This window comes from Ascochyta rabiei, chromosome 3 (assembly GCF_004011695.2).
Source record: "Ascochyta rabiei chromosome 3, complete sequence".
Classification (NCBI taxonomy): domain Eukaryota; kingdom Fungi; phylum Ascomycota; class Dothideomycetes; order Pleosporales; family Didymellaceae; genus Ascochyta; species Ascochyta rabiei.
In genome coordinates, this window is record NC_082407.1 from 687,842 (window position 1) to 711,730 (window position 23,889).

Below are 23,889 nucleotides of genomic sequence, written 5' to 3' on the forward strand. Positions count from 1 at the left end.
ACTGACGCCTTCCCGGTGGCTTCCCTCGCGCTCCTGGGGCGTGTAACTCTAGGTCGAGACCTCGAGCTTCAAATGAGAGCGATGCCCCTTGAACGTTTAGCTTCCCGTCACCAGCTCCCTGTCTGACGTCTCTGACTCCCAACGCCCAGGGGGAGATTCGACGGATATACTTACTCCAGTGTGGGCTTCCCATTCTGCTGCGACTCCCCAACCCCCAGATCCCGTTGCTTGCATGCCCAGCATCGTGGGCCACTGGAGGTGTATGTGTGACCACAAGCGATCATGAGGTCTTTGCAATTTTTGCTTTCGTTTCTGGCCTGTATCTCTCTTGGACTCGCACAATCTTCTGGACTAGCGGAGGCCGTCGCCCAGCTCTCTCCATGTGCAGTAAGTATAGTTTTCTGCGAAGGCTACAGCATCTGACGACAAGTAGCAAAAATGTTTGGGAGCTGCGATACAACAGTCGCCATGTGCAGCGACGAACGCGACCTGTATATGTACGAACGCGCCGTTGCAGAGCAGCGTAGAATCATGCCTGCTATTGAGCTGTACACTCAGGGAGAGCCTGAGTATGTACTGGATACTTCTGTACAGTAGAAGCATTATCTGACCCAATCTCAGCCACGAAGAACGTCACTTCGACGACATGCCACGCACCAGTACGAAACAAGAGCGAGACTTCCCGAGTCGCCAACATCGTCCTTTCAGTTGTGAGTGTCGCCTGCGGCGTGACACGAATCGTCTACAAAGCGGTATACTCCATGGCCGAACTAGGATGGGACGACTACACAATCTTCCTGACACTATTGGCGGGTGTACCCAGTGTGGTTCTCATCGATCGTGGCTCTATACCAGACGGACTCGGCCGAGATATCTGGACCGTGCCATTCGACCAAATAACTGCTTTCGTACGCTGGATGTACGTTCTGGAGATCCTTTACTTCTTCCAAGTGACCCTCTTAAAGCTCACACTTCTGTTCTTCTTTCTGAAAATCTTTCCAAGGACAATTGTCAGGAACCTCCTCAAGGGCACCGTTGCCTTCACCATACTATATGGGCTTGCCTTTGTCATCGTTGCTATCTTCCAATGCCGACCAATCAACCACTATTGGGATAACTGGGACCTGGAACACGATGGCAAATGCATCAATGACAACGCGCTTGCGTGGAGCAACGCGATCATCAGCATTGTGCTTGACGTCTGGATGTTGGTCCTTCCTCTATACGAGGTTTTCAGGCTGCAGCTATCATGGCGCAAGAAGATCAGCGTGGCCATCATGTTCCTCGTCGGCACGTTGTAAGCCTCCTGTCAACACCCGATAACCGTCTCCAACTAACACTCTCCAGCGTCACGGTCGTATCTTGTCTCCGTCTGCAGTCCCTGGTGACCTTCGCCGCCTCTTCAAACCCAACGTGGGACGAAGTCCAAGTAATCAATTGGTCCAACATAGAAGTCAACGTAGGCATCATCTGCGCCTGCCTCCCTACGCTCCGCGTAATGCTTATGAAGATCTTCCCCAAAATCACAGGCACCACGAAGGTCTCCAGTCAAGCACACCATGCAAAGTACGGCTATGGAAGTCGTGGTCAGGGTATGGGTACTGGAGGGAGCAAGATGGGACAAATGAGCGGAAAGGGTGTAAACGAGATCACCTACACCAAAACCTTCGAGGTCCAGCACGCGGATAATGATGAGGTGGAGCTGATGCGTATGGATGAGTTTGGAAAACAAAGTCCGAAGCCGAGGAGTAGTAATGCGAGCGAAGTGAGCTTGTAGCTTTACGATCTCAACCCATCTTGAGTAATTCACCGGACTTGTTTCACTCAGCCCCACCATTCGTTTTGATCCATCGGTTTCGACGACGTGGTTTTGACAATTCGCAAGACTCCTTTTCCAAAAATTCCCATTCAACTCGAAAACCCGCCTCCAAGACCCGACAACGGCCTGCCAAGCTCCAAATTCTCACGAGGACCCTGTCCTTGAAATAACACAATGATTATTTTTCGTTCGAAGAAAGGAACTATGCACGGCTGCGGCAGCCACGCGTGTTAGCGGAGGGAAGCAGTGCCGCACTATGCATAAATCCTTGGAACGAGACTGCAGATGTGACTAAGACGAGATGCGCAGACACCGTAACACACAACGACTCTCCAATGTTACGGATAGTAGGCTCTTGGCCAAGCTTGCAACCGACGGCGCCGATAGGTAAAAACTGGGCATCAGCTCATTCCAAGTGATGCGGCTCCCATTCAGCCAGACCATACACCGACCATGATTTTCTTCGGTGTGGAAATTGTTAGCTCGAGGTGTCTAGATACTGATGTGGAGAGGATAGATAACTGCACAACGTGAGAATCAAATCCATGTTCTTAAGAAGAGGGAATCGAGTACTGCTTTCGCGCACTACATAGCACTCCATACATTGAGAAGGTTCAAAACTCGTCATCAACTGCAGTGCCTACGAGAATCCACTAGAATCGCACAATGAAATGCACGCATCCTCGCTCTTTGATTCGCGCAAACAAAGAATGAGATTCGCACAGCGCGTAAAAGCATCATCAATAGATTTCTCGCTGAAGAGCGTAACAGACTTCCAACAGAGCTCTTTACACACGGGTTGTAACTGGCGCATGAAAGTAAGACTGAGACTCCACCCAAGCCAATTCTCGATACACGATGGATCGAGTACTCAATTGATCGGCCACCACTACTCAATGCAACCTACAATAAGACATGACGTACAACACACCAAATGTCGACAGTTCATATCGATCAGCCGAGTTGGTGAGAGGAGTGCTCATAAGTGGCTGGGCTGTCTCCTATCATTTTACGCGTCATCTATTTAGTCTCTCGTCTTCACCGCCGTTCTGCTTGTCCTTGTCCCTACTTGTCTACACCTACACTCTAGCGGATCAGAGTTACTTCAAGACAAGTAAGAATGGGCAGATCTGATTGGATCCAGGCGATGATATCGTCTCGAGTCGATGGCTATAGGAGGGGAGACGACCCGAGTGTCGGCAAATGAAAAGTTTGTTCTACACATTAGAGATCCCAGCTAATACATGCCGATATACGTATGATTTGGATAGGAGAGTAGCCGCAAGGACGGAGCGGAGGTAGTCAGGGTAGATAAGCGGATTGGCATCGGAGGAGTGGTTAGATGACGCAAGTGATAAAGCATGCCTCCCCCTGCGATGTGGTAGCTTCTCCACCCCTGACCTAAGTTCTGCGTTGCTACTACCCCCTAATTTGTAGTTTACTGATGCTCTTAGAGTACGATAAGTAGCACAATATAGCGTACATCGACTTTGGTCTGTCGGAGAAAGCCCAGTGCACAAGGACAAGAGAGTAATGCGCAACAGTGATAAATTAGTAGTAATGAGTTATAGCGTTTGATCTAGTTCATAGCAAGCGGCGAATAAAATGACCTCTCTATTGGTATTCTCAGGTCCATCAATCTAAGCCTCTGTCTCCTGCTTGGTGATTTGCTCTTCGCGGTTCGCGTATACGTCTTGCCTGGCATCCTCGACGATCCGGCACTGGTACTGGGGGAATTTGCGCGCTGAGATCTTAGCCTCAAAAATCTCATCCAACTCCTCGAGGGATCGACCCTTTGGCTCTGGGATGCAGAAGTAGAAGAAGATGACGCATAGGAAGTTGGATGCTGCCCAGACGTAGGTGTACTTTGGTCCCTAGATATTGTTGTCAGACTCAGAAACGTATTGATGAAAGGGTTTGACTTACCCAGTTGAGATCCTGAGGGTTGATGAAGTATGGTGAGCAGAAGCCCACCAACCAAGCAAGGAAGTAGCCCAGAGCGTTACCGCTTCCTACCGTCCAAGCACGGAGTCGCGAGCTTACGAGTTCGTTGGCGAGCGGGTATGCAGCAACACCCACACACGCATCGTAGAAAAACATGAAGAGTGCTGTGAATGCCACTAGTACGTTACCGGTAACGATTGAGTTGGGGCTGACACTCGCAGCGATACCGCAAGCGAGCTCACAGAAACCGCAGGTTAGAGCGCCAAAGATGATGAGAGATCGTCGGCCGACCCAGCGCTTCATGGCGTAGATACCGCAATGAACACCAATCCAACCGATGCAAGCATTCATGATGGAGTACTCGAAAGCGTTGGTGATTCCAGCAATGCTGAAGAAATAGGTCTGGTACCCGATGAAGAACCAGACACCCGATGCTGTCTGAGACGCCATCATACCGTAAGACAGCAGCGTTCGGCGAAGGTCGTTGCCGCGGAACATGTCCATGAAGGGTGTTGACTTGGCGATACGTTGCTCTTCCTCCACCCCACGGAGCATCTCGGACCATTCGAGTTCGAGCTCCTCGCCATGATCTTGTCGCAGCCTCATCAGTGACTCACGAGCCTTCTCATTCTGCCCACGATGCAGCAACCAGCCTATAGACTGTTAGTCAATTTGGAGGGACGGCTGAGGGGTAGAGTTTCTCATACGAGGACTTTCGGGTACAAAGAAAAGACCGATTGTAAGCAGCGTAGGTACAATGTAGAGGCAAGCAAGCGGAATGCGATAACTCCGCTTGTCCAAGTAGTGCTTAGTGTAGTTGTCGATCAGCGAGCCGATAATGGAGCCGAAGTTGACGTAGTAAGCGAAGAGGGCGACAAGCACACTATCCAGCTTGTCAGCTGTAAAGAAAACTGTCAAAAAGAGTCCAGTCTTACCCTCTTAGATGAGCAGGAGCAGCTTCAGTGGCATACACAGTCGAGAATGTGGTGAGATAACCATTCGCAAGACCAAGGATCAGACGTCCGACGTAAAGGGCGCTGGTAGACGTCGATCCTAGCTGAACCGCTACTGCGACAGCGTTTAGAGCACAAGCAAGCCAAAGGCCGGTTTTCCTTCCGAAAAATCCTGAGAAGTAGCCAGCTGAGATAGCAGAGATAAAACTACCCAGGTTCATCAAAGAGGTCATGAGCTGCTGCACGGTCGACTGGTGTTTTGATAAGCATGTTATGCATACGAGACACATTGGTCACTCACATCAATTCCATAGCCGAAAGGGCTGGTGGGGTCCTCAAAACCAAAGACCATCAAGAAGCCCGGCATAGCTTGAAGTCCACCAACGGCAGCCGTGTCAATTCCATATTGCATATTTGCAAACGAGACAATAGCACACATTGCAAGACATTTTCGATTCGCCCAGAGCGATGTTTCTTTGAGTGACACCATGTTTAGCCGTAGGAAGGGTTCGCCGTTGGTGTTGGGTTCGAGAGAAGGAAGGAACGTGGTCGGGTTGAAGTAGCACCGGAATTTTCACGAGGCGTACCGTGACCCTGGAGGTCCACAAGAATTGTACTGCGCCGTAGACTAGCAGGTCTCGGAGGAAAAGGCCCCATGGCTGGACTGCGGGAGATTTGGAACTGTTGCAGAACCTCAGCGTGGAATGCACTAGTGCCCCCCGGGTGGTGGCAATGCGGTGCACTTGTAGTCCAAACAGTAGCGCTCCGAAGGATCATGTCGGCACGGAGATGTCGTTCGCTTATGCAACACTCCACTAATCGGGAGAGGTTCGATGATGGTTCACGGATAAACGCAACAATTGGCTTACCACCTCAGGAAGCTAGGGCACGTGCGCTAGGACGGCAGATACCCCTGCAGTGCAGGTACACAGGGTTGCACTCAGCATGCAATACCGCATGTTACATCGGAGATAAAAACGGGTCAGGCTGAATTCCATGGCCAATGGGCAAATCTTAGACACAATATCGTTATCTTGCGGGTCACAGAAAGCTGGGCCGTTGCCGGGCTCCAGTGAATGAATCCATGATCTATGCGTAGTATGTACTGAACCTGAACTCGGTCTCTCCGTTATATTTCCCTAGGTCTTTCAAGGCCTGCTCTCCTTCTCGAACCACTGTATCCTTGATACGAGCATCCCGCGGCACAAACGCCACTTTGAACGGATTTGGTCGCCAGTTGGACCCGTTGCTGAGCGAATAGTTAGCTCTATCGAATCTTTTGCAGAAAAGGATACACACGAGTAGTCGAAGATATCAACCGGAATTTCTTGACCAGTCGCTTTGTCCATAGCAGGCTCAATCCTGAAAGCCCATACCAACCGGCAGATGCTCAGATACGTGCCCTGCTCTGCAAGGAACTGGGAGCATCGTCAGATCGTCAAATGATAACTGTGACAATTTCAAAACACTTACCTGCCCAGCACATGACCTTCTACCCCAGCCAAATGTCATGTAACCTTTCTCACCCGGAAAAGGCCGCGAATCAGGGCTATCTAGATAGCGCTGAGGATTGAAACGATCCGGCTCAGGAAAATCTCTATCGTTGTGGTGAATGGCCCAAACGTTGCCCTGAACCCAACAACCTTGGGGAATCAAGAAGCCGTTCCAGTAGTCATCTTGTGTCGGTGCGTGAGGCATACCGCCTATGATGGCAACTGAGCGCCAACGCAGTACCTCTTTGACAAAGGCACGCATGTACGGGAGATCATCATCGAGCCCAGGACTACGCGATGTACCCACCACACGGTCCAGTTCTTCCCAAGCTGAGAGCATAGTTTCTGGGAAAGCTCGCATGGCAAGAACTGCAGTTATCAGTGTACTTGCAGACGTGTCCGCGCCGGCTCCCAGAAGATTTGCGGCCAAACCCGAAAGCTCAAGGGGATGTAGGTTATAACTTGGCGCTTCACGAAACAGCAACTTTGAATAGTTGTCTTGCTCACGTTCATTTCCTTCTTTGGCAAGAGCGTAGAAGAAGTCGACATCAGTGTGCTTTGGTGTCGCAGCTTGGCCCAACCCGTGCTTCCACGGAGCCATCCAATTGGGGAATCTTGCAAGCCCTGTTTCCACTGTGTTAACTGGCGTTTTTACCGCCATGGTGCTGGAAAGAACTTACAAGGCGCTGTTTCCATGAGGCGAGGGAAATCCTTCGCAGGAACAGCCATTTCCGCAGCTCTGTGCATGATATCGATAACTTCAGTGATGAGCGGATCAGCGACATCTGCCACACGTCTACCAAAACCTATGATCGACACGACACTTGTGGCGTATCGCTCAAAGTGAGCAACGTAGTTCTCCGGTGAAGTCAAAAGATCGCAAGTTGCAACTTTACTCTCGTCGTCTTGCAGATTCCGGTAGCGTTGTACCTGTTGATCGTTAGAGCTCACCCATCAATGAAAATTAGAACAATAAGATACCTGTTGCACACCAACACCAAGGTGTGTCAGCTTACGGTGATCTCGAAATCGCTCCCGCTGCTGTTTAGTGACTGTGTACATATTCAACATGTTCCACTGGCCTGCACCTAGTTCGGCAAATATGAGCATCTTTGGACGCGAGCAATAGATGCCCGCTCGTTTGACCAGAATCTCATTAGCAGCCCAAGCATCATTAATCCAAACCGTAGGTCTCCTGATCACTTTCAACGACAGTTTCGTTACTTTTGGAGAAAGGGTTCTGACCTTCCAATCCAAAAGGTGATTACTGGAGAGTCATATTGCTTCGATATCTGCTCCATCAGATACCACGGCTTGACGTCCGGCAGACTGAAGGTGTTTCCGACAATGGGCCACGGAAAGGGTCCTGGCGGCTGTGTTTGCATCAGCGCTGTTATTGAACTTGTTTTGCAACCGAGTGTACCATCTTCTTCCTGATGTATAGCATCCGTGCATAATCAATGACCACCGCCCAGACGGCCGCGCAGAGCAGATAGAACGGCCATGAATGGAGATTCAACGTTGAAAGATCGAATGTCATGTTGCCAGCTTGCTTGTAGCATCTGGTGTCCGCAGTCAGTCTTAGAGTGTAGAATGTACGCTCGAGCGTCTTTGACACTGCAATCGACGTGTGCACACGCTACAACACGCTGCTGCTAATTTGCCAACGGCAGGCCTCGGCTCCATTTTGCCTGTGACTGTACGAAGAGCTGCACGTTCATAACTAGGGTCCAGCACTTCCTTGCATAGAACGTGCTGGCTGCAGAGCAATTCCGCAGAAGGATGCTGTATCCACATGTCACAACGCCGGACACAAATCGCGCGCAAAAAAAGAAATAAGAAACCAGCTTAGGCGGTTGCTGTGCCGCAAGAGTACGCGAGTGCGCGTGGGGTTGACGTCCTGCCTAGAGACGGGCGGGGGACCCTTTGCGGCTGGAAGTGCCGCGATTGGTCGCCACAGCCGGACACGGACATTCAGCTTCTTCGCTTGCACCCCAGCCGGGTCCTTGATACTCCTCCCTGCAGTGTTGCAATGTCCATCTCAGGCCACTCGCTGTTGACAGGGATTAGCAACACCAAGGATCTCTTCCTACCATGGCACCGCTCGCGTATGTTTCGGCCCGTCTTCTGGCACCCTCTGCGTGATCTGCAGTCGACAGATCGAATTTCGCACCAATGATGAGGTGGAGAGAGGTGAAGACATTTACAAGTATGTATCGACTGCCTGCGGGACACACGTCTTCACTACCAGAAACACCGCCGAAAACGAGGTCCATAACGTAAAGAAAACTTCTCTTCCATCAATGGCAAAAGCTGAACTTGGCGAATGTCAAGCATAACCAAGATCCAGTCGCTTTTCCAACCTACCAAGTCTTGCTGATGTCTTTGCTTATCCAAGCCTCAGACTCCGGTATGCTCTGGCTACAGGCGTAATTACATAGAGTGGGTAGGTCGCGCAGTAGCGGGTGATTAAGCCCAGCGTATTGAGACTTTCACCGCTGTGCACAAGACAGACAGTACGGGTACTCACAGTCAGCAACCAAGACGGTTGCTATTGGCTTGGATAAATCGTGGGAGATGCTGCATCTCTCGATTCGAACCCCTGAACGCACCTGCACCACTCATGATAGTCGATACAACGGACGGCTCGAGCAGCACCATCGTGATGCAATTACCCGTCACGAGCGTCTCTGATCTGGAACGAGCAACAAAGAGCAACCAGTGGTCAGTGGACGGAGCCAGACATCCAGATGTCTTCCTTGGTGTGCTTCAGATCCATCGATCTACAGTATGACGGCCTAGGTCAGCCTCACTCGGCCCGCGGCTCATACCATGCTCTCCCGTAACCCAATCGCTAGCCTCCGGTTTGGCGACAGGCGACCTACACCCCGGCCTCACCTACACCACGCGAAGGAGCGCTAAGGACCCGTCGGTGGCATAGTGTGCTCGGCGGCGGCTGGTGAGCAAAATCCCCGCATCCTTAGTTGCTCAACAGCCACGCACAAGGCGTGCAGTCAGCACCCAAAACCTCTCTGATAGGCGTCAGATAAGTTGCCTCGAGGTGGACAGGCCTTCTCGGTCAGTTAAGCCGCTGGTTTGATCCACCTACACTACCTATGCTACCTAGGTACCGTAGTAGACGGTGATCTCCCAGCAAACATGAGGCCATCTCGCGTCGGGGAGGACCTGTACTAGGAAATCGCGACCGAGCAGATGTCGCCAGCCAATTTGGGGAAATGGCTAGCTAATGTAGCAGCCAATCAGACAATGGTAGTAACATGTGCTCCTCCCTGCGCGCCACTTCCCAAAGCATGGGGAGGGAAATGTGTGCCACTGCGTCGATGCAGACGGCATGGTTAAAGGACTGCGACGTTTTGGGATGTATGCAAAGTTTGGAAACGCTGTACATTGATATATCAAGAACAACGCTCTTTCTTGGTCTTTCCGCAGGCTTTCTGGGTTCGTTGCTCTCCTGTCACTTGTCGACATCCACCGCCACCAGATGACATGGCAGAAAGCAACGGTCCCCAGATCATCGCGGTGTTGTGGTCGCTGACCATCATCCCGCTGGCGTTCATGCTGCTGCGGTTCTACTGCAAAGTCCGGTATTCGAAGCTGTTCGGCTGGGACGACACACTGCTTGTTTTGGCGTGGGTACGGCTCCAACTGCTCGTCCCAAGAAAGCAAAAGAGGAAACCCCCCCCCTCCGAAACCTAACACGACAGCAGGTTCTCTCTCTGTGCTACACCATCTTCTCGCAGCTGTCGGTCGGCTACGGAATCGGGCAGCACTTCAGCGACATCGCGGACAAATCTCAGCTACCCACAGGCGTCATGTACATGTACATTGGCGAGATCTTCGGCATGATCTCCGTGCCGCTGAGCAAAGCGTCCTTCTGCGTCACGCTGCTGCGTCTCACTGTCATACCGTGGCAGCGGAAGCTGCTTTGGTTCATCATCATCACGATCCAGCTCACCTTCTACGCCGGCGCCATCCTGACCATGGTGCAGTGCGACCCGCCGCAGAAGCTGTGGGACACGGCGCGCGAGGGAACGTGCTGGGACAATCGGATTGTGATCTATTTCTGCATCTTCGTTGGTGGTAAGCAAAAAAAAACAAAACCGCCTCCCTGTGGATTCGAAATCGCGGGACAAGTACAAGGGGGGGAAGAAGAGCGAGAATAACACAAACCAGCTTACTCATCCCTCATGGACTTCCTCCTGGCCATATGCCCCTGGCTCATCATCCACAGACTGCAAATGCGGCGCCGCGAAAAACTAAGCATCATCTTCGCAATGAGCCTGGGCTGCCTGTAAGCCCCTCCCTCCTCTTCGACACTCTCCCCCGAATAAGACGCTGACCCAGATGACTAGAGCGGGCATAGCGTGTGCAGTAAAAACAGCCTACCTGCCCTTGATCGGCACGTGGGCAGATTTCACCTACAACATCGGCGACGTGTTGATCTGGGCCATCACCGAATCGGCAATCACCATCATCGCCGCCTCGATACCCTTCATCCGGCTGATGATGAAAGACCTCTCGAGCCGGGGCGCAAGCGGCGGGGACCCAAGTGCCGGGAACGCAGCGGGATCGTCGTACGTGCTGGCCGACCAGTCTGGGGCGAGCGGAGGCAGGAGGAGTGTGATGGGCACCAAGACGGATTGCAAAGCGCATGCGAGTGTGTATGGAAAGGAGGTGGGGAAGCTCAAGGGGGATGACGAGAGCGACCGTAGTATACTAAGGGAAGTGAGGGAGGATGGAAGGATCACGCAGACGCATGAGGTTACGGTTGCGTATAGCGAGAGTGGTGACGATGCTAGTCACGATGAGCGGAGGGAGAAATCGCCTTAGGGAGCTTGGCTCGTGTTGTTTGAGTAGCTTGTGTTATACCCCTCGACTTTGTGAATTCGTTACTGCTCTGTTGTGTGCTCTGTTTTGTTAAAGTCTCCCAATACGCCGTTGCTAGTGCGTGTGCGTCTCCATCCACCCCAGCATAAGCTTGAACGTCGCACTTCAAACGTCCGAAAGTCGTTCCTAACCCCCTTCTTCTTATTACCCCTTCGCGTCAACACTTACTAAGTGCGTGTTCAAATCCTCCTTGACTTTCAAGTCGCCCCAGCTAAGTACTGCCTTACTCTACTCCAAAACCAACTTGAACGTGGCAACCTCGAACGCACGAATCTCAATCTTGACTCCCTTCGCACTGCCGGTCGCCTCAGCACTAACCAAACTCTCAGTCAGATCCTCCTCCTCATCTTCCAGCGCGTTCGTCTTAACCGCCTTCTTGACTTTCAGGTCGCCCCAGCTAAGCACCGCCTTGGACCGGCCGCCCATGGCGTCATAGACGCGCACAATGACCGAGTGGCCCTTGTGTACAGGCAACTCGCCGCGCGAAACGTCCTCGTCATCTTCGCCGCGCTTGACCGTGTCGAGGACGAGGTTGTCTGCGCCGAGGATCTTGAACGCGCTGAGCACGCCCGGTTTGCCTGATTCGACGCGCTGGCCTGCGAGGTCGGCGGCGGCGGTGGACCGCTTGTGGCCTACGACGCGGAGCGGATTGTTGAATTCGAAGGCTTTGCGGACCGTGGCATGTGTGAGCGGGCCTGAGTGCGGGAAGATGGCGTATTTGGTGCTGTGGCGGCCCATATCCGCGTGCGCGTCGGGTGCCTTGGGTGCGCGCAGCAGGCTCAGTCGCATCACGTTCCCTGCGACGGCGAAGCCGTACTTGGAGTCGTTCAGGATACTGACGCCGTAGGTGGCTTCCGACAGGTCAGCCCACTTGTGCACGCAGACCTCGAACTTGGCCATGTCCCAGGAAGTGTTGTAGTGTGTTGGTCTTCGGACGATGCCAAACTGCGTTTCGTAGCTGGCTTCGGTGTTGGTGATGTTGACGGGGAATTCGACCTTCAGGAACTTCATCGTCTCATGCCATTCGATCTCAGCTTCAATCTCAATCGCTGAAGGTGAGTCGCCGATGGCTGCTGGTAAGGAGAGGGTGGTCTTGATCCATGACTTCTCCGATATCTTCGTCTCGACGGTCAGAGAGACCTTTGCGGTGGAGGAAGATGTGATGTAGACTTTCTGAGGCGAGAGCTCTTGGCGGGAGTTCAGATGGTACACCTCAACGTCCCAGGCCTGCCAGTAGAGAGGCTTGTCGTCGTAGATGACAAGTTGCGCGGCCTTCTTGCCTTGGGGTATCAGCTCCCGTTCGGCATTGATGTCGTAGAGCGAAGTGATAGCACCGTCTGTGACTTTGACGACGAACTGCGAGTTGCGCAGTTCGAACACGCCCGGGTGGGTTTCTGCGATTGACGCCGTCGCCGCGGAGTGCGCGGATGCCAGGGGCCGGATGGACATGGTGCTCAGAGCGTCGCCATGTGCAAGACCGTATTCGTGAGGGTGGGAGCTGGGTAGTCGGACGATCTCGCTGCGCTTCCATGGGAGAGTGTTGAGCGTGCAGAGCCTGCTGTTGGCAGTGAGTGTGTTTTCATCATCAAAGCCTAGCTCGGACAGGGCCTCGGAGAGTAGCTTTTCGCCTGTTGCGAAGACTTGAGCATAGATCTAAGACGATTAGTATGGACACGTCACAAATGCGGGTTGACGTACCTTGTCAGAGTCATCATAACACATCTCGATCGAGCTCCCTGGTAAGCAGTCGTGGAACTGACAGAGCAGCACGCTCTCCCACATGTCATCGATGTCCTTCTTCGGATACTTGTAGGCGCTGCTCTTCCCGAATCCGTTCTTGATGGTTGCCAGAGTTGCAAGGTACTCGATATCCCTCAGCAGAATCTCGCTCTTCCTGTTGTTGCGCTTGTTGTTGGACTGCGTGGTGTAGGTGCCGCGGTGGAGCTCGAAATACAGCTCGCCGTACCAGGTAACCAGCTCAGTGCCGTTTTCGACTTTCTTCTCCAGCTTGTCGAAGAAGTCGTCTGCCGAGTCGCCCAGCTTGATGCGCGGGAGGAGGCTGGTCTTCTCGCTGATGCCGCGGCAGCGACGAAGCTTCTCGAGATGCTGCCACGTCGGCCCACCGCCGCCGTCGCCCTTGCCGAAGACGAGCAGAGACGTCTGGTCCTGGTCGAGCGACTTGTGCTGTGTGACGCTGCGCTTGACGTCGCCAAAGTTGGCCTCGGCGGTGTATGTCTCTGACGGCGGCATGTGGCAGATGACCTGGCTGTTGTCGAGGGCGACCCAGTTGAAGGTGGTGTGAGGGAAGTTGTTGATGTTGTTCCAGCTCAGCTTCTGGGTCAGGAACCTCGTCATACCTGAAATGCGACATATCTGGGGAAGCTGGGTCGAGTAGCCGAAGGTGTCCGGAAGCCAGAAGGTCTTGCATCGCTGGCCAAACCTGCTCTCAAAGTAGCGCTGTCCGTAGAGGAACTGCCTGATGAGGGATTCGCCACCAGGCAAGTTGGTGTCGTGCTCGACCCAGCTGCCTCCAATCGGCTGGAAGCTGCCCTCCTTGACCTTCTTTTTGACGCGGTCGAAGGTAGACGGGTAGTCCTGCTCCAGCCACTTGTACTGCTGTGCCTGCGAGCAGCAGAAGCGTAGCTCGGGATAGCGGTCGATGAGATCGCACTGGCTGGACCACGAGCGGTTGACCTTGCGCTTCGTCTCGGCAAAGGGCCACAGCCAGCAGGTGTCGATGTGGCAGTAGCCAATGCCCGTGACGAGCGCGTCCTTGTCGCCCTCATAGATGTGGTGGGAGTCGACGTCGCCCAGATAGGCGCGGGCGATGTCGCGAGCGTTGCTGATGCTGTCGTTGCTCCCGCCGCCGGCAATGAAGGTGTCGATGATGCGATTGGCGACCTGCTGCGCGGCGTGGGCCTCGAGCGAGTCTTGGGAGAACTCCCTCGCAGCATCGCCGATCTCCCAGAAATCAAAGTACAGCGCGCGCGCCTCCAGATTGACGGCAACAATGTCGGCGGTGTGCAGGGTGTAGTAGCGGTTTGGATCTGGCGGCTGGATCGAGTCGTCGCCCGGGGCGTTGCCGAACATGCCGTTGCACGCCATCTCGATGTAGAAGGTGTGCTCTTTGCCGTCGCGGAAGGCGTCGGGCAGAATCCACTCGACGCGCTCGCCGCCGCCCGTCAGGCCGTGGACCGTGTGTCCGTCGTCGGTCCAGATGAGGCCTTCGTTGTCCGCGTCCCAGTGGAACTCCAGGCGCTCCTTCTCCAGCAGGTGCTTGGGGACGGTGAGCTTCACCTTGAACCAGTGCGTGGACCAGCTAGGCCCAAAGGAGGCGCCGACGTTGGTGGGCGTGAAGGGGTGGGAGGTGGCTTCTTTGAACAGCGGACGGGCCTGGCCGGGCGGCGAGTAGACGGAGAGTTTGACATGTTGCGTGTCGGTGCCCTTGACGCGGGCTTCGTCGAGCTTGCTGCGAGCTGTCAGCGGTGCGCGAGTGTGAAGCGGGCAACTACGACGTAAAGCGAGCAGCCATGACGTAAAAAAGCGAGCAGCCACGACGCAAAGCGAGCATCAGCATCCGCATCAGCGTCACGTCACAGCAGCCCAGCCAGCACGCACCCAATCAAGCTCTGCTCTCTGTACTGTCCGCCATTGATGAACTGCCTCAGTCTCCCCTGATAGATGCTGTGAATCTGCTTGCCCACGGGCCCAGCAGCCAGCTGCGGGTAGCTTCCGGACGGGCGACAATAATCACCGCCCATGCTTGTGGCTGTTGGACGCTGTTGAGCGTGTGTCTGCAGCTGAGGCTAGGTGGCTGAGGCTAGGTGGCTGTGTAGAGGTGAGTGTGTAGAGGTGAGTGTGTAGAGGTGAGTGTGTAGAGGTGAGTGTGTAGAGGTGAGTGTGTAGAGGTGAGTGTGTAGAGGTGAGTGTGTAGAGGTGAGTGTGTAGAGGTGAGTGTGTAGAGGTGAGTGTGTAGAGGTGAGTGTGTAGAGGTGAGTGTGTAGAGGTGAGTGTGTAGAGGTGAGTGTGTAGAGGTGAGTGTGTAGAGGTGAGTGTAGAGGTGAATGTGTAGAGGTGAGTGTGTAGAGGTGAGTGTGTAGAGGTGAGTGTGTAGAGGTGAGTGTGTAGAGGCAAATGTGTAGAGGCGAATGTGTAGAGGCGAATGTGTATAGATGTGAGGGGTGGGGTGGGCAGTGAGTGAGTGAGGGAGTGGTGATGTTGGGACGGACGATGCTGTCAGCCGTGGCCGTCGAGGCCGTCGAGGCCGTCGTGTACCTGCATGACCGACCTGTTGGAGCTTTCCCCGCAACAGCCCGTTGGCTCCGCCCTTGGTCCATGCGCGCCTCTTCCCGCCCCACCCGCCCGCTATCGATTGCTCGAGCTGAAGGTATGGGCGGGCAAGTACAGCAGATTCCACTCGAAGACGACTGGAGGATACGGATTCTTCTACAAGCAGGCAGGCTTATTCCTCGAGGACAATACCACATCACTATCGATTCAGAAATGTCATCGACGAGCGCGCATTCATGGACTGCCCATCTGACTATCTTATGCTATGCTATGCTTGCTATCCTATCCTAGCCTCTCCTCTCCTCTCTCCTCCTCCCCAGCTATACATGTACTAACCGACTTTTGCCGCACCGCAAGAGCCATCACCCCAATATCGCACACTCCCATTCTCCACCAAAACGAGCACAAACAAACACAGCGGAAGCGAGTGGCAGTCCTGCACCCAAGCGGCGTTGCACCGAACGCAGCATGTGGGTATAGAGCGAAAAGACAAAAAGCGAATGTACATGTCGTGTCCCCAACCCACCCCATCCCTGACCACAGCGCGCGACAGTCGCCCCCCTCAAAAAAAAAAAAAAAAACACCCCCGCTATATCGACAAGAGAGAAGAAGAGCTGCAGTCAAGAACCAGAATCGCTAGCATCGCAACAAGGCGGAACGCAAACGCGAACGCTAACGCTAACGCCAACGCTGACAGCCGTACTGTGTATGTTTCGGTGCACTACCATTGAAACACCATCGACACCATGCCCAAAGCACAAGACAGAAAAAGAAGAAAGAAAACAAGAACGTCATACATCGTTATGTTGTAGCCACAATCGGAGCGAAAAGTAGCTCGGCGAGCGGCGAGGCGTCTGCTAAGAACCCCTCTGCGTCGAGCTGGCTCGTGGCGTGGGATCCGGGTCAGGCGTTGCTGCACCGTCCTCCTGTCTGGGCGTGCCCATGTCCATATCAACCACCTCTTTTCCCGGCATCGCTGCGAACATCTCAGGCGGTGTGAGCGACATGTGTGGCACGTCAGGCGTCGCGAGATTGGCCTCGCGCTCCTCGGCCGCCGTGTCCTCCGTGATCACGGGAGGCGGGGCAGAGGCCAGCGCGGAATCCGAGGCCCCCATATCCGTGTCGACTGAGATGACGCTGCCTCTGCTATTGGTGCGCATCATCTCGATGCCCAGCTTCGACGACGACTTGGGACGCGTCTTTGGGCTTCTTGACCTTGTCGCCATCGTGTGGCCCAGCTCCTCGTCCTCGTCGTCACCAGACTCGGCAGACTCATGCTTGCGTGTTTCGAGAAGGCGTCGTTTGGCACCTACTTTCTCGGCAGATCGTTGTCGGCGGATCGTTGCCGCTTCCAGCACCGCCGGTGCAGAGGCTTCGTGCGGTAGCTCAGGGCGCAGGTCAGGTGCACCACCTCGCTTCTGCACCATCTGATTGGCGTCCACGTTGGCTGCATCGTCGGAAATGCCGAGTCCACTCATGGCATGAGCTATATCCCGCTCGCGCCAGTCATCCGTGCCGTGACGTGCAATCACGACCGGCACATCTTCGCTGGTGCGGCTGTCGTTGTCGCCAAAGAAGCTCGAGCTGATCGAGTCTTCGCGGCTAGATCCACGATAGCTCCCCGAAGGTGCCTGGGAACAGCCTGACGAGTTCGTTATCGGGCTATCTTCTTGTCGTGTAGACTCTTGTCGCAGCCCAGAGGGCATCATGGAGGGGTACGTCTGCGTAGGCGCCCAGTTGGGTGGAGGTGGCTTCCACTGACACAATCGGCCAAGCGTATCCGTAAGCTTAGCGATTGTCGGCGGCTTCTCGATTAGAGCGTCGAAGTAATGGGGTGCCTGCAACTCCTTCAGGTAGCCGGTCACTGCAACGATAGGCGTAGTCGTGTTTGCGTTCTTCGTGTCCCTGATCATGCGAGCCACATCTGCGCCGTTGACCTGCGGTAATCGGAACTCCATCATGATGATGTCGAACTTGACTTCACCCATGGCGTAGCGGATGGCTTCAGATCCGTTGTTGACAGTCAGCGTCCGACAGCGCAGCTTCTCGAGGAGCTTCTCCATGACAAGTCTGGATACGGGGTGGTCCTCGCAGATGAGGACGTCAAGAGGTCGAAAGAATGGACCGTCACCAAAGCTGATCTGAGACAGCCTACGAGAGCTCTGCCTTCGTCTTTGTACTCGCAAAAGTGCCTTGGCCCGCGAGTCTTCCGTGTCCGACGACGACGGCGAGACATCAAGTACCTGACTTCGCCGTTTGTGGTGACCCGGTAGTACGTCTCTCACCACGTCGCCGTCCTGCGAACCGACTGTTTGTGACCTGGCACGTGGTGACGAATTTGCCGGTCCAGCCGAAGACTGACGTGGGCTCGCTCCCATCTTCTCCGAAAAGGACGACGACAAGGCTGACCCGGCCTTCGACGACTTCCCTGGTGAGATCATTTCTGGTGAAGGTCTCAAGCCCGATAGACGCGAAGGATCGAAGAAGCTACCCGGCTGGAGAGATCCAGGATTGCTTGTAGAGTGCGACAACGTAGAGGAACTGCTTGATGTTTTACGTCGCTCGTGGTGCTGGCCAGTACTGAACTGCACAAGTAGAGGCGAGGAAGGCTGCGAGCCTCGACTAGGCGAAGAAGCTGGGCCACTGACTGACGGTGACGATGGCCTGCCACCAGCCTTGGTCGACAGGGTACGCTTCAGCTGGCCCGGCAGCATTGGACTGGTCTCGAGAGACGGCGAGGGCGAAACGATCGAAGGTGACTGGAGGGCTGAGGCAGGTTTGTTCTGCGGCAGCATTGCCTCTGCGCGGAGCTTCTGGATCACGTCCTTGTTGGCCTTTTCCAGCACTGGCAAGTTCTTGTAACTAAAGTTGCCAAAGTCGTCCGTGGCCATGGGCTCGCTGAGTCTCCTAGACCGGCCTTCGCGAACGTGAGCTGGAATGTGCAATGGTATGAGGCCTCGCTTCATAGTCGAGACGCTGACCTGTGATCGCACTCGAGACAAAGCATCGTGAGGTCGATCTGGGTAATCTGCGCTGGGCGTGCCGGCTGATGACGCTCCTTGGTCTTCGAACTCAGGTGAGAAGTTGGCCATGGCGGCTCCTCTGGTATCGAAGTACTCCGTGTCCTCGGGGTTCTCGGGGGCTGGAATGAAAGAAGCTTCGTCGTCGCGCAGAGTGTCCCAGTTGAGGTCAGCGAACCAGGGATGACTTCTGATCTCTTCGCCACCACTGGCGTACTTGTCCTCGGCGTTCGCACCCAAACGCTTGGCTGGGTCAGAGCACATGAGACGGTTCATGAGGTCTTTTGCATCATCCGAGATGTCGTAAACATCATCGTCGTCGGAAGGCCAGTCGATTCGCCGCGCAAGGATATTCTGGAACACTTCATCTGGTGTGTCAGCGTGAAACGGCGGGTAGCCGTATAAACACTCGAACAAGATGCACCCAAGGGACCACCAATCGCTGACTTCGTCCTGTCCGTTACCGGCGATGGTTTCTGGTGCTAGATAGTCGGGCGTACCCACAAACTTCCTGTTGCTGTCGTCCGGGTCGAAGAGAGCCATGTGCGGAGGAGGCATGTGCGACGTCGCAGGCGGTGTTTGATTTTGAGCGTACGCAACAGTGGAGTTGCTCATTGAAGGTGCTAGGATGTCTGGGGATGCGTTGTCGCTGAAATCCTCTTCTTCAATCGGTGATCGCTGTCCGTGGCTGAAGTTGGAATCTGCGATCGAGAACCGGCGGAACATGGCGTGCAAGGCATCGCTATCAGCGCTGTCGCTACGGTTGCCCGATGCTCTTCTGGACTGTTCGCGGCTATGAGATGTGTCCCGGCTGAGAGTAAAGTACGAAGGCTGACCGAGGTCGCCAGCAAGTGCCGGGGTCATTGATGGAGTCGTCGATGGCGATGGGTTCAGATCGAACGAGGCAGACCGAGACGCAGACGAGCCAGAAGCTGCGCGATGGAAGGGTCCAGTTTTGAGCAAGTCAGGAGCGGCCTCGTTTGGATCCGACTTGAGTGCACGCTTCTGTCGACCGATCATACCCATTCGTGATAGACCGAAATCAGTAAGCTTGAGGTGGCCCTTTGCATCGATCAACAGATTGTCTGGCTTGAGATCGCGATGCACAATGCTGCGGCTGTGTAGATGCTCGACACCAAGCACGACCTCAGCCAGGTACTTCTTCGCCCAGTCTTCAGGCAGAGCACCGAGAACTTTGATGAGCGAAGCGCAGTCGCCACCGTTCAAGTACTCCATGACAAGGTACAAGTAATCCTTGCTTGAGAACGTCCAGTAAAGCTTTGCAACAAAGTCGCTCTCTCCTTGCCACATCATGATGGCTCGCTCAGCCTTCACGTTGGTGACCTGGTTCTTGGCGACCATGTCAGCCTTCTTGAGAACTTTGATGGCGTAGTATTCGCCTGTGGACTTCTTCTTGGCCAGATAGACACTGCCAAAGGCACCTTTGCTGATAGGCTTGACGACCTCGAAGTCTTTGATCGAGGGCGGAACAGCACGCGGCTGCGGTTGGGTGACCGGCAGCAGACGTGGCGACAAGGCCCTGGCGCCGTCTGAGCCCGCTGTAGACGACTGCCTGCGGTGATGGTTGATGGCCATGGCCATAGCGGGAGAGGAGAACTCGGTCGTTGTGAGTACCGGCGACGTGATGGGTGACTGCAAAGCGTCCAAGGCAGTGGGCAGACGGGGTTTGTTGGTTCGCAGCGGGGATACTGGCGGTGCTGGGTGCATGGTGCGGGCAGGCGATTGCTGTCGACTGGACAATACGCTCGGGAGGATCAAGCTCTTGCGCTTCCGTTCTCGTGAACTAGCCACCCTGCTCAGGCCGAGCTCCGAGTTCGCTGGTGAGTCCGCTCGTCGAGGGCCAGAAAACACTGAAGACCGCATGCTGGTATCGCTCTCCATACCTGCATCGCTCTCGAAATGCATAGATCGTCGGTTACTCTGGCTTGCAATACTGATCGCACCAGCATGTGATCTGGGTGTCTGGCAGCCTCCTCTAGGGCTACTGGAGCGTGTCGAGTCCGCAACAGACTCTCGGCGACCCACACGCATAGGTAGCGAGGTATCTGAGACATTGCGCAGGGCGTGAGCCATGGCGGACGGAGCGTCGAATGATCCAGGGAAGATGCCTTCCTCGCCTGTAGGTATGTCGTTGGCATTGGATTGTGGCTCCTCTTCGGTCTGCTCGTCGGAGGAGCTGTCTTCCCCGGCAGCTATACGTGCAGCCTTGATGATGGCTGCCTCTATGCATTCTTGAACCAGAATGTCAAACTCGATACGGAGTCGTTCCGAGTACTCGAGGATCTGGCGGTGTCTGAAGACGGCATCGATCTTGGCTTTGGCTAGCCGGTTGGTGTCCTCACAAAGCATCTTGAGGCCGTCGCTGAAGTCGGATGAGCCTGACGTGGGCGACTGCCATTGCAGTACCTGCGAGATGCGGTTTTCCGACTGAGGCGACTGCGTGCGGATCTCAGAAGCCGCACGAATGTTGTCTTTGATGGCGGGCGTGTTCACTTCGAGCGCTGTATCGCACAGATCCAGCACCAGCTCCACGATACGGGCCAGTGGCCGTCGAACGGCAAAAGACCGTGCGCGGTGGTGTCCAAAGCCAGAGCCCCCCGAGCGCTCGCGAGATCTCGAGGGCGGAGAGGCAGGTGAGTTGCGTCCAGACTGGGTTCCAGAGGACGGGGCGGAGAGTGGTTGAATCAGGTGGCCCTGGTACTCAGGTGGCTGAATCAGAGCGGCGGGGTCTGCAGGAGCCGCCCTGGACGGTCGAGCTTGCGCCTCGAGGATGTCGAGGACTCTGACAATGGCGTTGCGGTGCTCTGACAAAGTCTCCTGGGCCATCTGGACGTCCATCTCGGCGCGGTGCTCCTGCAGGCACAGCTCCGAGTGCTTCTCGAACCACCAAGGGGTGATGTGCCGCTCGCAGATGCGACACAAGACAGGGAGCGGCGGCGGATAGTTTCGCGGATCGTTGGCGCCCTGCTCGGCCAGGCCCGTCAGGTAGTGGGCCAGCACTTCGGCTCCGACGCCCAGAGACTCGACGAGCTCCTCGGGGAGGTCGATGGTGACCTCACGCAGGACCGAGGGGCGGACCATCCACATTGTCTATGACGGTTAGCGTACGGATTCAGAGCAGAGCAGAGCAGAGCAGAGCAGAACAGAGCAGAGGGTGTTGACGCACATGACTCTCGGCGCCTGTGGCACGGTCGTACACCATAATGCCCTGCGCTTCGAGGTTCAGGATGTGCTCCTCCTTGTCGTCGTCGGCGCACGTGGGCGACGGCGGCAGGGATTGCGGCTCGCCTTGGACCGCCGGCTTTGAGCGTTTGCGCCGCAGTATGGACTGCGGGCCCATGAGGACGGAGAAGCGGGCGATGTGACTTCTGGAGTCGTACTTTCTGACCGACTCGATGGTCTCGGCAAAGCCAGCTTGGCCGGCGAAGATGATGTCGAGCACAGGCTTGCCCACGAGGTCGTCGGGCACGGTGCCGACGATCTGCCTCCACGAGGGGCTGACGTAGCGGACCTTGCCGGCGAGGTCGAGGTCCATGATGATGTTCAGGCTGTGCTCGGCGGCCTCCTTCAAGTCCTGCCTCTCCTCGCGCATGTCTTGGCTGACTGTGCGCTCCATGTTGACGCGTTGCTGGGCGGCAGACGCCGTGGCCTCCTTCCTCAGTGCGGTGACTGCAGGCGGTGCCAGCGTGGTGGGCTGCACCTCGTACATGATTGGCGCGGGGCGTGTCGCTGTAGAGGCCTATCGACTGGGGACAGGGGCGTGCGCCCGAGGGCCGGTGGAATTGAGCTATGAGCAGGCAGCTGCCAGGACCATCGTGGGAGGAGCGGTGGTGGTTGAGGCTGATAGCACACGAGACTGGCGGTGGTGGTGGTGGTGATGGTGGTGGTGGTGGTGGTGGTGGCTGAGGCTGAGGCTGATAGCACACGAGACTGGCGGTGGTGATGATGGTGGTGGTGGTGGTGGTGGTGGTGGTGTGGTGCAAACTGCAGCGGCCGAGGCAGGGTCCTACACGGTGCTGACGACGGACGGGTGCTAGACACGCTGCATCGCGCGGCCAGAGCAAGCAATTGAGCGATTGACGGGAGACTAAGCGAGCGTCCGAGGCAGGCGCGTGCGAGCAGCGAGGGAAGCGTGTTTTTTTTTTATTTTTTTTTTCAGGACGTGGTGGTGAGGGTCAGCAACGGCGGCGGCGGCAGCGGAGGGGCACAATCATGCGATAATGCGACATGCAACCATGCTGCAGATGCGGACAGACACTGTCTCAGCCATACACGGCCCGCGGGAGGAGAAACGATCAACGGCGCGAGCGTGACCTGCGCGTCCTCGCTCGGGCTGCAGCTTGGACGCACGTACGAAGTATGCACGCCGGGCCTGCGCTATCCAGCTGGCATTCCCCACGCGTTACTGGGTCGAGGAAAAGAGGGAAAAAATAATAACAAAGCAAAGGCCCTGGCTGCGCTCTGCCGACGGTGTCCAGTCACAGGGCGCGGTGCTCCAAGAGCGCCGACCCACGGCCCATGATCTGCCGCGTGCCCTCCACCGCTGCCTCACTGTGCATGGCTCCCCCAGCCCTCGTTCTTGCGTGTTTCAGCGCCGTTGGTCCAACACAGTGGCGAAGCTCTCGAGGCACACGTTCCCATCGTCGCCGCATGGGGCGGCCGCCAGTCATGTGACACGGCCTCGTCGTCGCCCAGCTGCGCGTTGCCCGCCTCGACGCTTGCAAGCTGCCGGTTGCTGTAGTGAGCCGTGAGCGGCGTGGTGAGCCGGGAGCCCTGGCACGTCACGTCCTGCCCAGGTGCTCTGTCCTGGCTGTGTCCCTGCTCCCCATGGCCAGCTCATCACTTTTCGAAAGTCTCTGAACCCGCCAGAAGGGCACGTCCAGAGCTTGCAGCGTAAGCACCAACAGCACCATGCCTGTGGGTCCTGAAGCATGTGTGGTCTGGTCAAGTGGGCGAGCAAGGCCTACCGCGTACCCTACTACACAGCACCCCAACGCCTGCAAATTGCACGACGGTCAGCGGCATCGTAGTGCACGGCGTGGCTGAAAGCAGTGGACGCTGGCTCGGCGACTCGAGAATGACTCGCTCACACCACGGTCAGCCGACGCCAGACGTCACACGGCGTCTTCTTTGTTGTGACAAACGCTCGCGAGGACAACAAGCCCTCGGCAACAGCTGCGAATCGCTTCTTTGGGCACGCAGCCTGAAGCGTGCAGAGGGCCCTAGCTGCCCTCCAATCGCTGCGCCAGCCTCTCTCGACGCCTCCGCACCAGACCCGCTCCGGCTGCACCTAGCACCCTTTGGCAACAGGTAATCCGCCGTCAACACGGCCGAATGCACCACTGGTATCGCCGCACCGAACCATCCGTGGGAGCCCTCGCGAATCTGGGGAAGTGGCTTGTGGACCCGCCGAAACGTAGGGCCGCCAGAGCTTATGGACA

General features: G+C 55.6%; 6 protein-coding genes across 6 annotated transcripts, besides 13 other annotated features; 2 read left to right on the forward strand and 4 right to left on the reverse strand.

Moving 5' to 3' along the window:
* Positions 1-282: 282 nt before the first annotated feature.
* On the forward strand, positions 283-1,777 carry EKO05_0001876 (uncharacterized protein; the record flags this gene model as incomplete). The annotated part of the gene is made up of 4 exons (XM_059635790.1): positions 283-387; positions 434-569; positions 622-1,297; positions 1,348-1,777. The coding sequence occupies 4 exons, from the start codon at positions 283-285 to the stop codon at positions 1,775-1,777; spliced, it is 1,347 nt and encodes a 448-aa protein (XP_059491773.1).
* A 1,682-nt stretch (positions 1,778-3,459) lies between these two features.
* Positions 3,460-5,128, reverse strand: EKO05_0001877 (uncharacterized protein; the record flags this gene model as incomplete). The annotated part of the gene is made up of 5 exons (XM_038942276.2): positions 3,460-3,693; positions 3,746-4,416; positions 4,471-4,646; positions 4,699-4,967; positions 5,018-5,128. The coding sequence occupies 5 exons, from the start codon at positions 5,126-5,128 to the stop codon at positions 3,460-3,462; spliced, it is 1,461 nt and encodes a 486-aa protein (XP_038795343.2).
* A 677-nt stretch (positions 5,129-5,805) lies between these two features.
* EKO05_0001878 (uncharacterized protein) lies at positions 5,806-7,749 on the reverse strand (the record flags this gene model as incomplete). Its single annotated transcript, XM_038942362.1, has 7 exons — positions 5,806-5,965; positions 6,016-6,134; positions 6,190-6,833; positions 6,890-7,139; positions 7,191-7,404; positions 7,455-7,582; positions 7,633-7,749. 7 exons carry the CDS (start codon positions 7,747-7,749, stop codon positions 5,806-5,808), a joined length of 1,632 nt encoding a protein of 543 aa, XP_038795344.1.
* Positions 7,750-9,716: 1,967 nt separating this feature from the next.
* EKO05_0001879 (uncharacterized protein) lies at positions 9,717-11,060 on the forward strand (the record flags this gene model as incomplete). Its single annotated transcript, XM_038942195.1, has 4 exons — positions 9,717-9,863; positions 9,938-10,310; positions 10,404-10,521; positions 10,583-11,060. The coding sequence occupies 4 exons, from the start codon at positions 9,717-9,719 to the stop codon at positions 11,058-11,060; spliced, it is 1,116 nt and encodes a 371-aa protein (XP_038795345.1).
* A 285-nt stretch (positions 11,061-11,345) lies between these two features.
* On the reverse strand, positions 11,346-14,878 carry EKO05_0001880 (Alpha-mannosidase; the record flags this gene model as incomplete). The annotated part of the gene is made up of 3 exons (XM_038942273.1): positions 11,346-12,770; positions 12,816-14,586; positions 14,736-14,878. 3 exons carry the CDS (start codon positions 14,876-14,878, stop codon positions 11,346-11,348), a joined length of 3,339 nt encoding a protein of 1,112 aa, XP_038795346.1.
* Positions 14,287-14,331: a tandem repeat.
* Positions 14,684-14,720: a tandem repeat.
* A 3-nt stretch (positions 14,879-14,881) lies between the features above and the next one.
* Positions 14,882-14,950: a tandem repeat.
* Positions 14,951-15,660: 710 nt separating this feature from the next.
* Positions 15,661-15,725: a tandem repeat.
* Positions 15,726-15,971: 246 nt separating this feature from the next.
* Positions 15,972-15,988: a tandem repeat.
* A 74-nt stretch (positions 15,989-16,062) lies between these two features.
* Positions 16,063-16,098: a tandem repeat.
* Positions 16,099-16,264: 166 nt separating this feature from the next.
* Positions 16,265-22,157, reverse strand: EKO05_0001881 (Non-specific serine/threonine protein kinase; the record flags this gene model as incomplete). Its single annotated transcript, XM_038942299.1, has 2 exons — positions 16,265-21,538; positions 21,615-22,157. The coding sequence occupies 2 exons, from the start codon at positions 22,155-22,157 to the stop codon at positions 16,265-16,267; spliced, it is 5,817 nt and encodes a 1,938-aa protein (XP_038795347.1).
* Positions 21,562-21,601: a tandem repeat.
* A 152-nt stretch (positions 22,158-22,309) lies between the features above and the next one.
* Positions 22,310-22,350: a tandem repeat.
* A 33-nt stretch (positions 22,351-22,383) lies between these two features.
* Positions 22,384-22,428: a tandem repeat.
* Positions 22,429-22,506: 78 nt separating this feature from the next.
* Positions 22,507-22,581: a tandem repeat.
* Positions 22,582-22,583: 2 nt separating this feature from the next.
* Positions 22,584-22,604: a tandem repeat.
* A 26-nt stretch (positions 22,605-22,630) lies between these two features.
* Positions 22,631-22,654: a tandem repeat.
* A 534-nt stretch (positions 22,655-23,188) lies between these two features.
* Positions 23,189-23,224: a tandem repeat.
* The last annotated feature ends 665 nt before the right edge of the window (positions 23,225-23,889 follow it).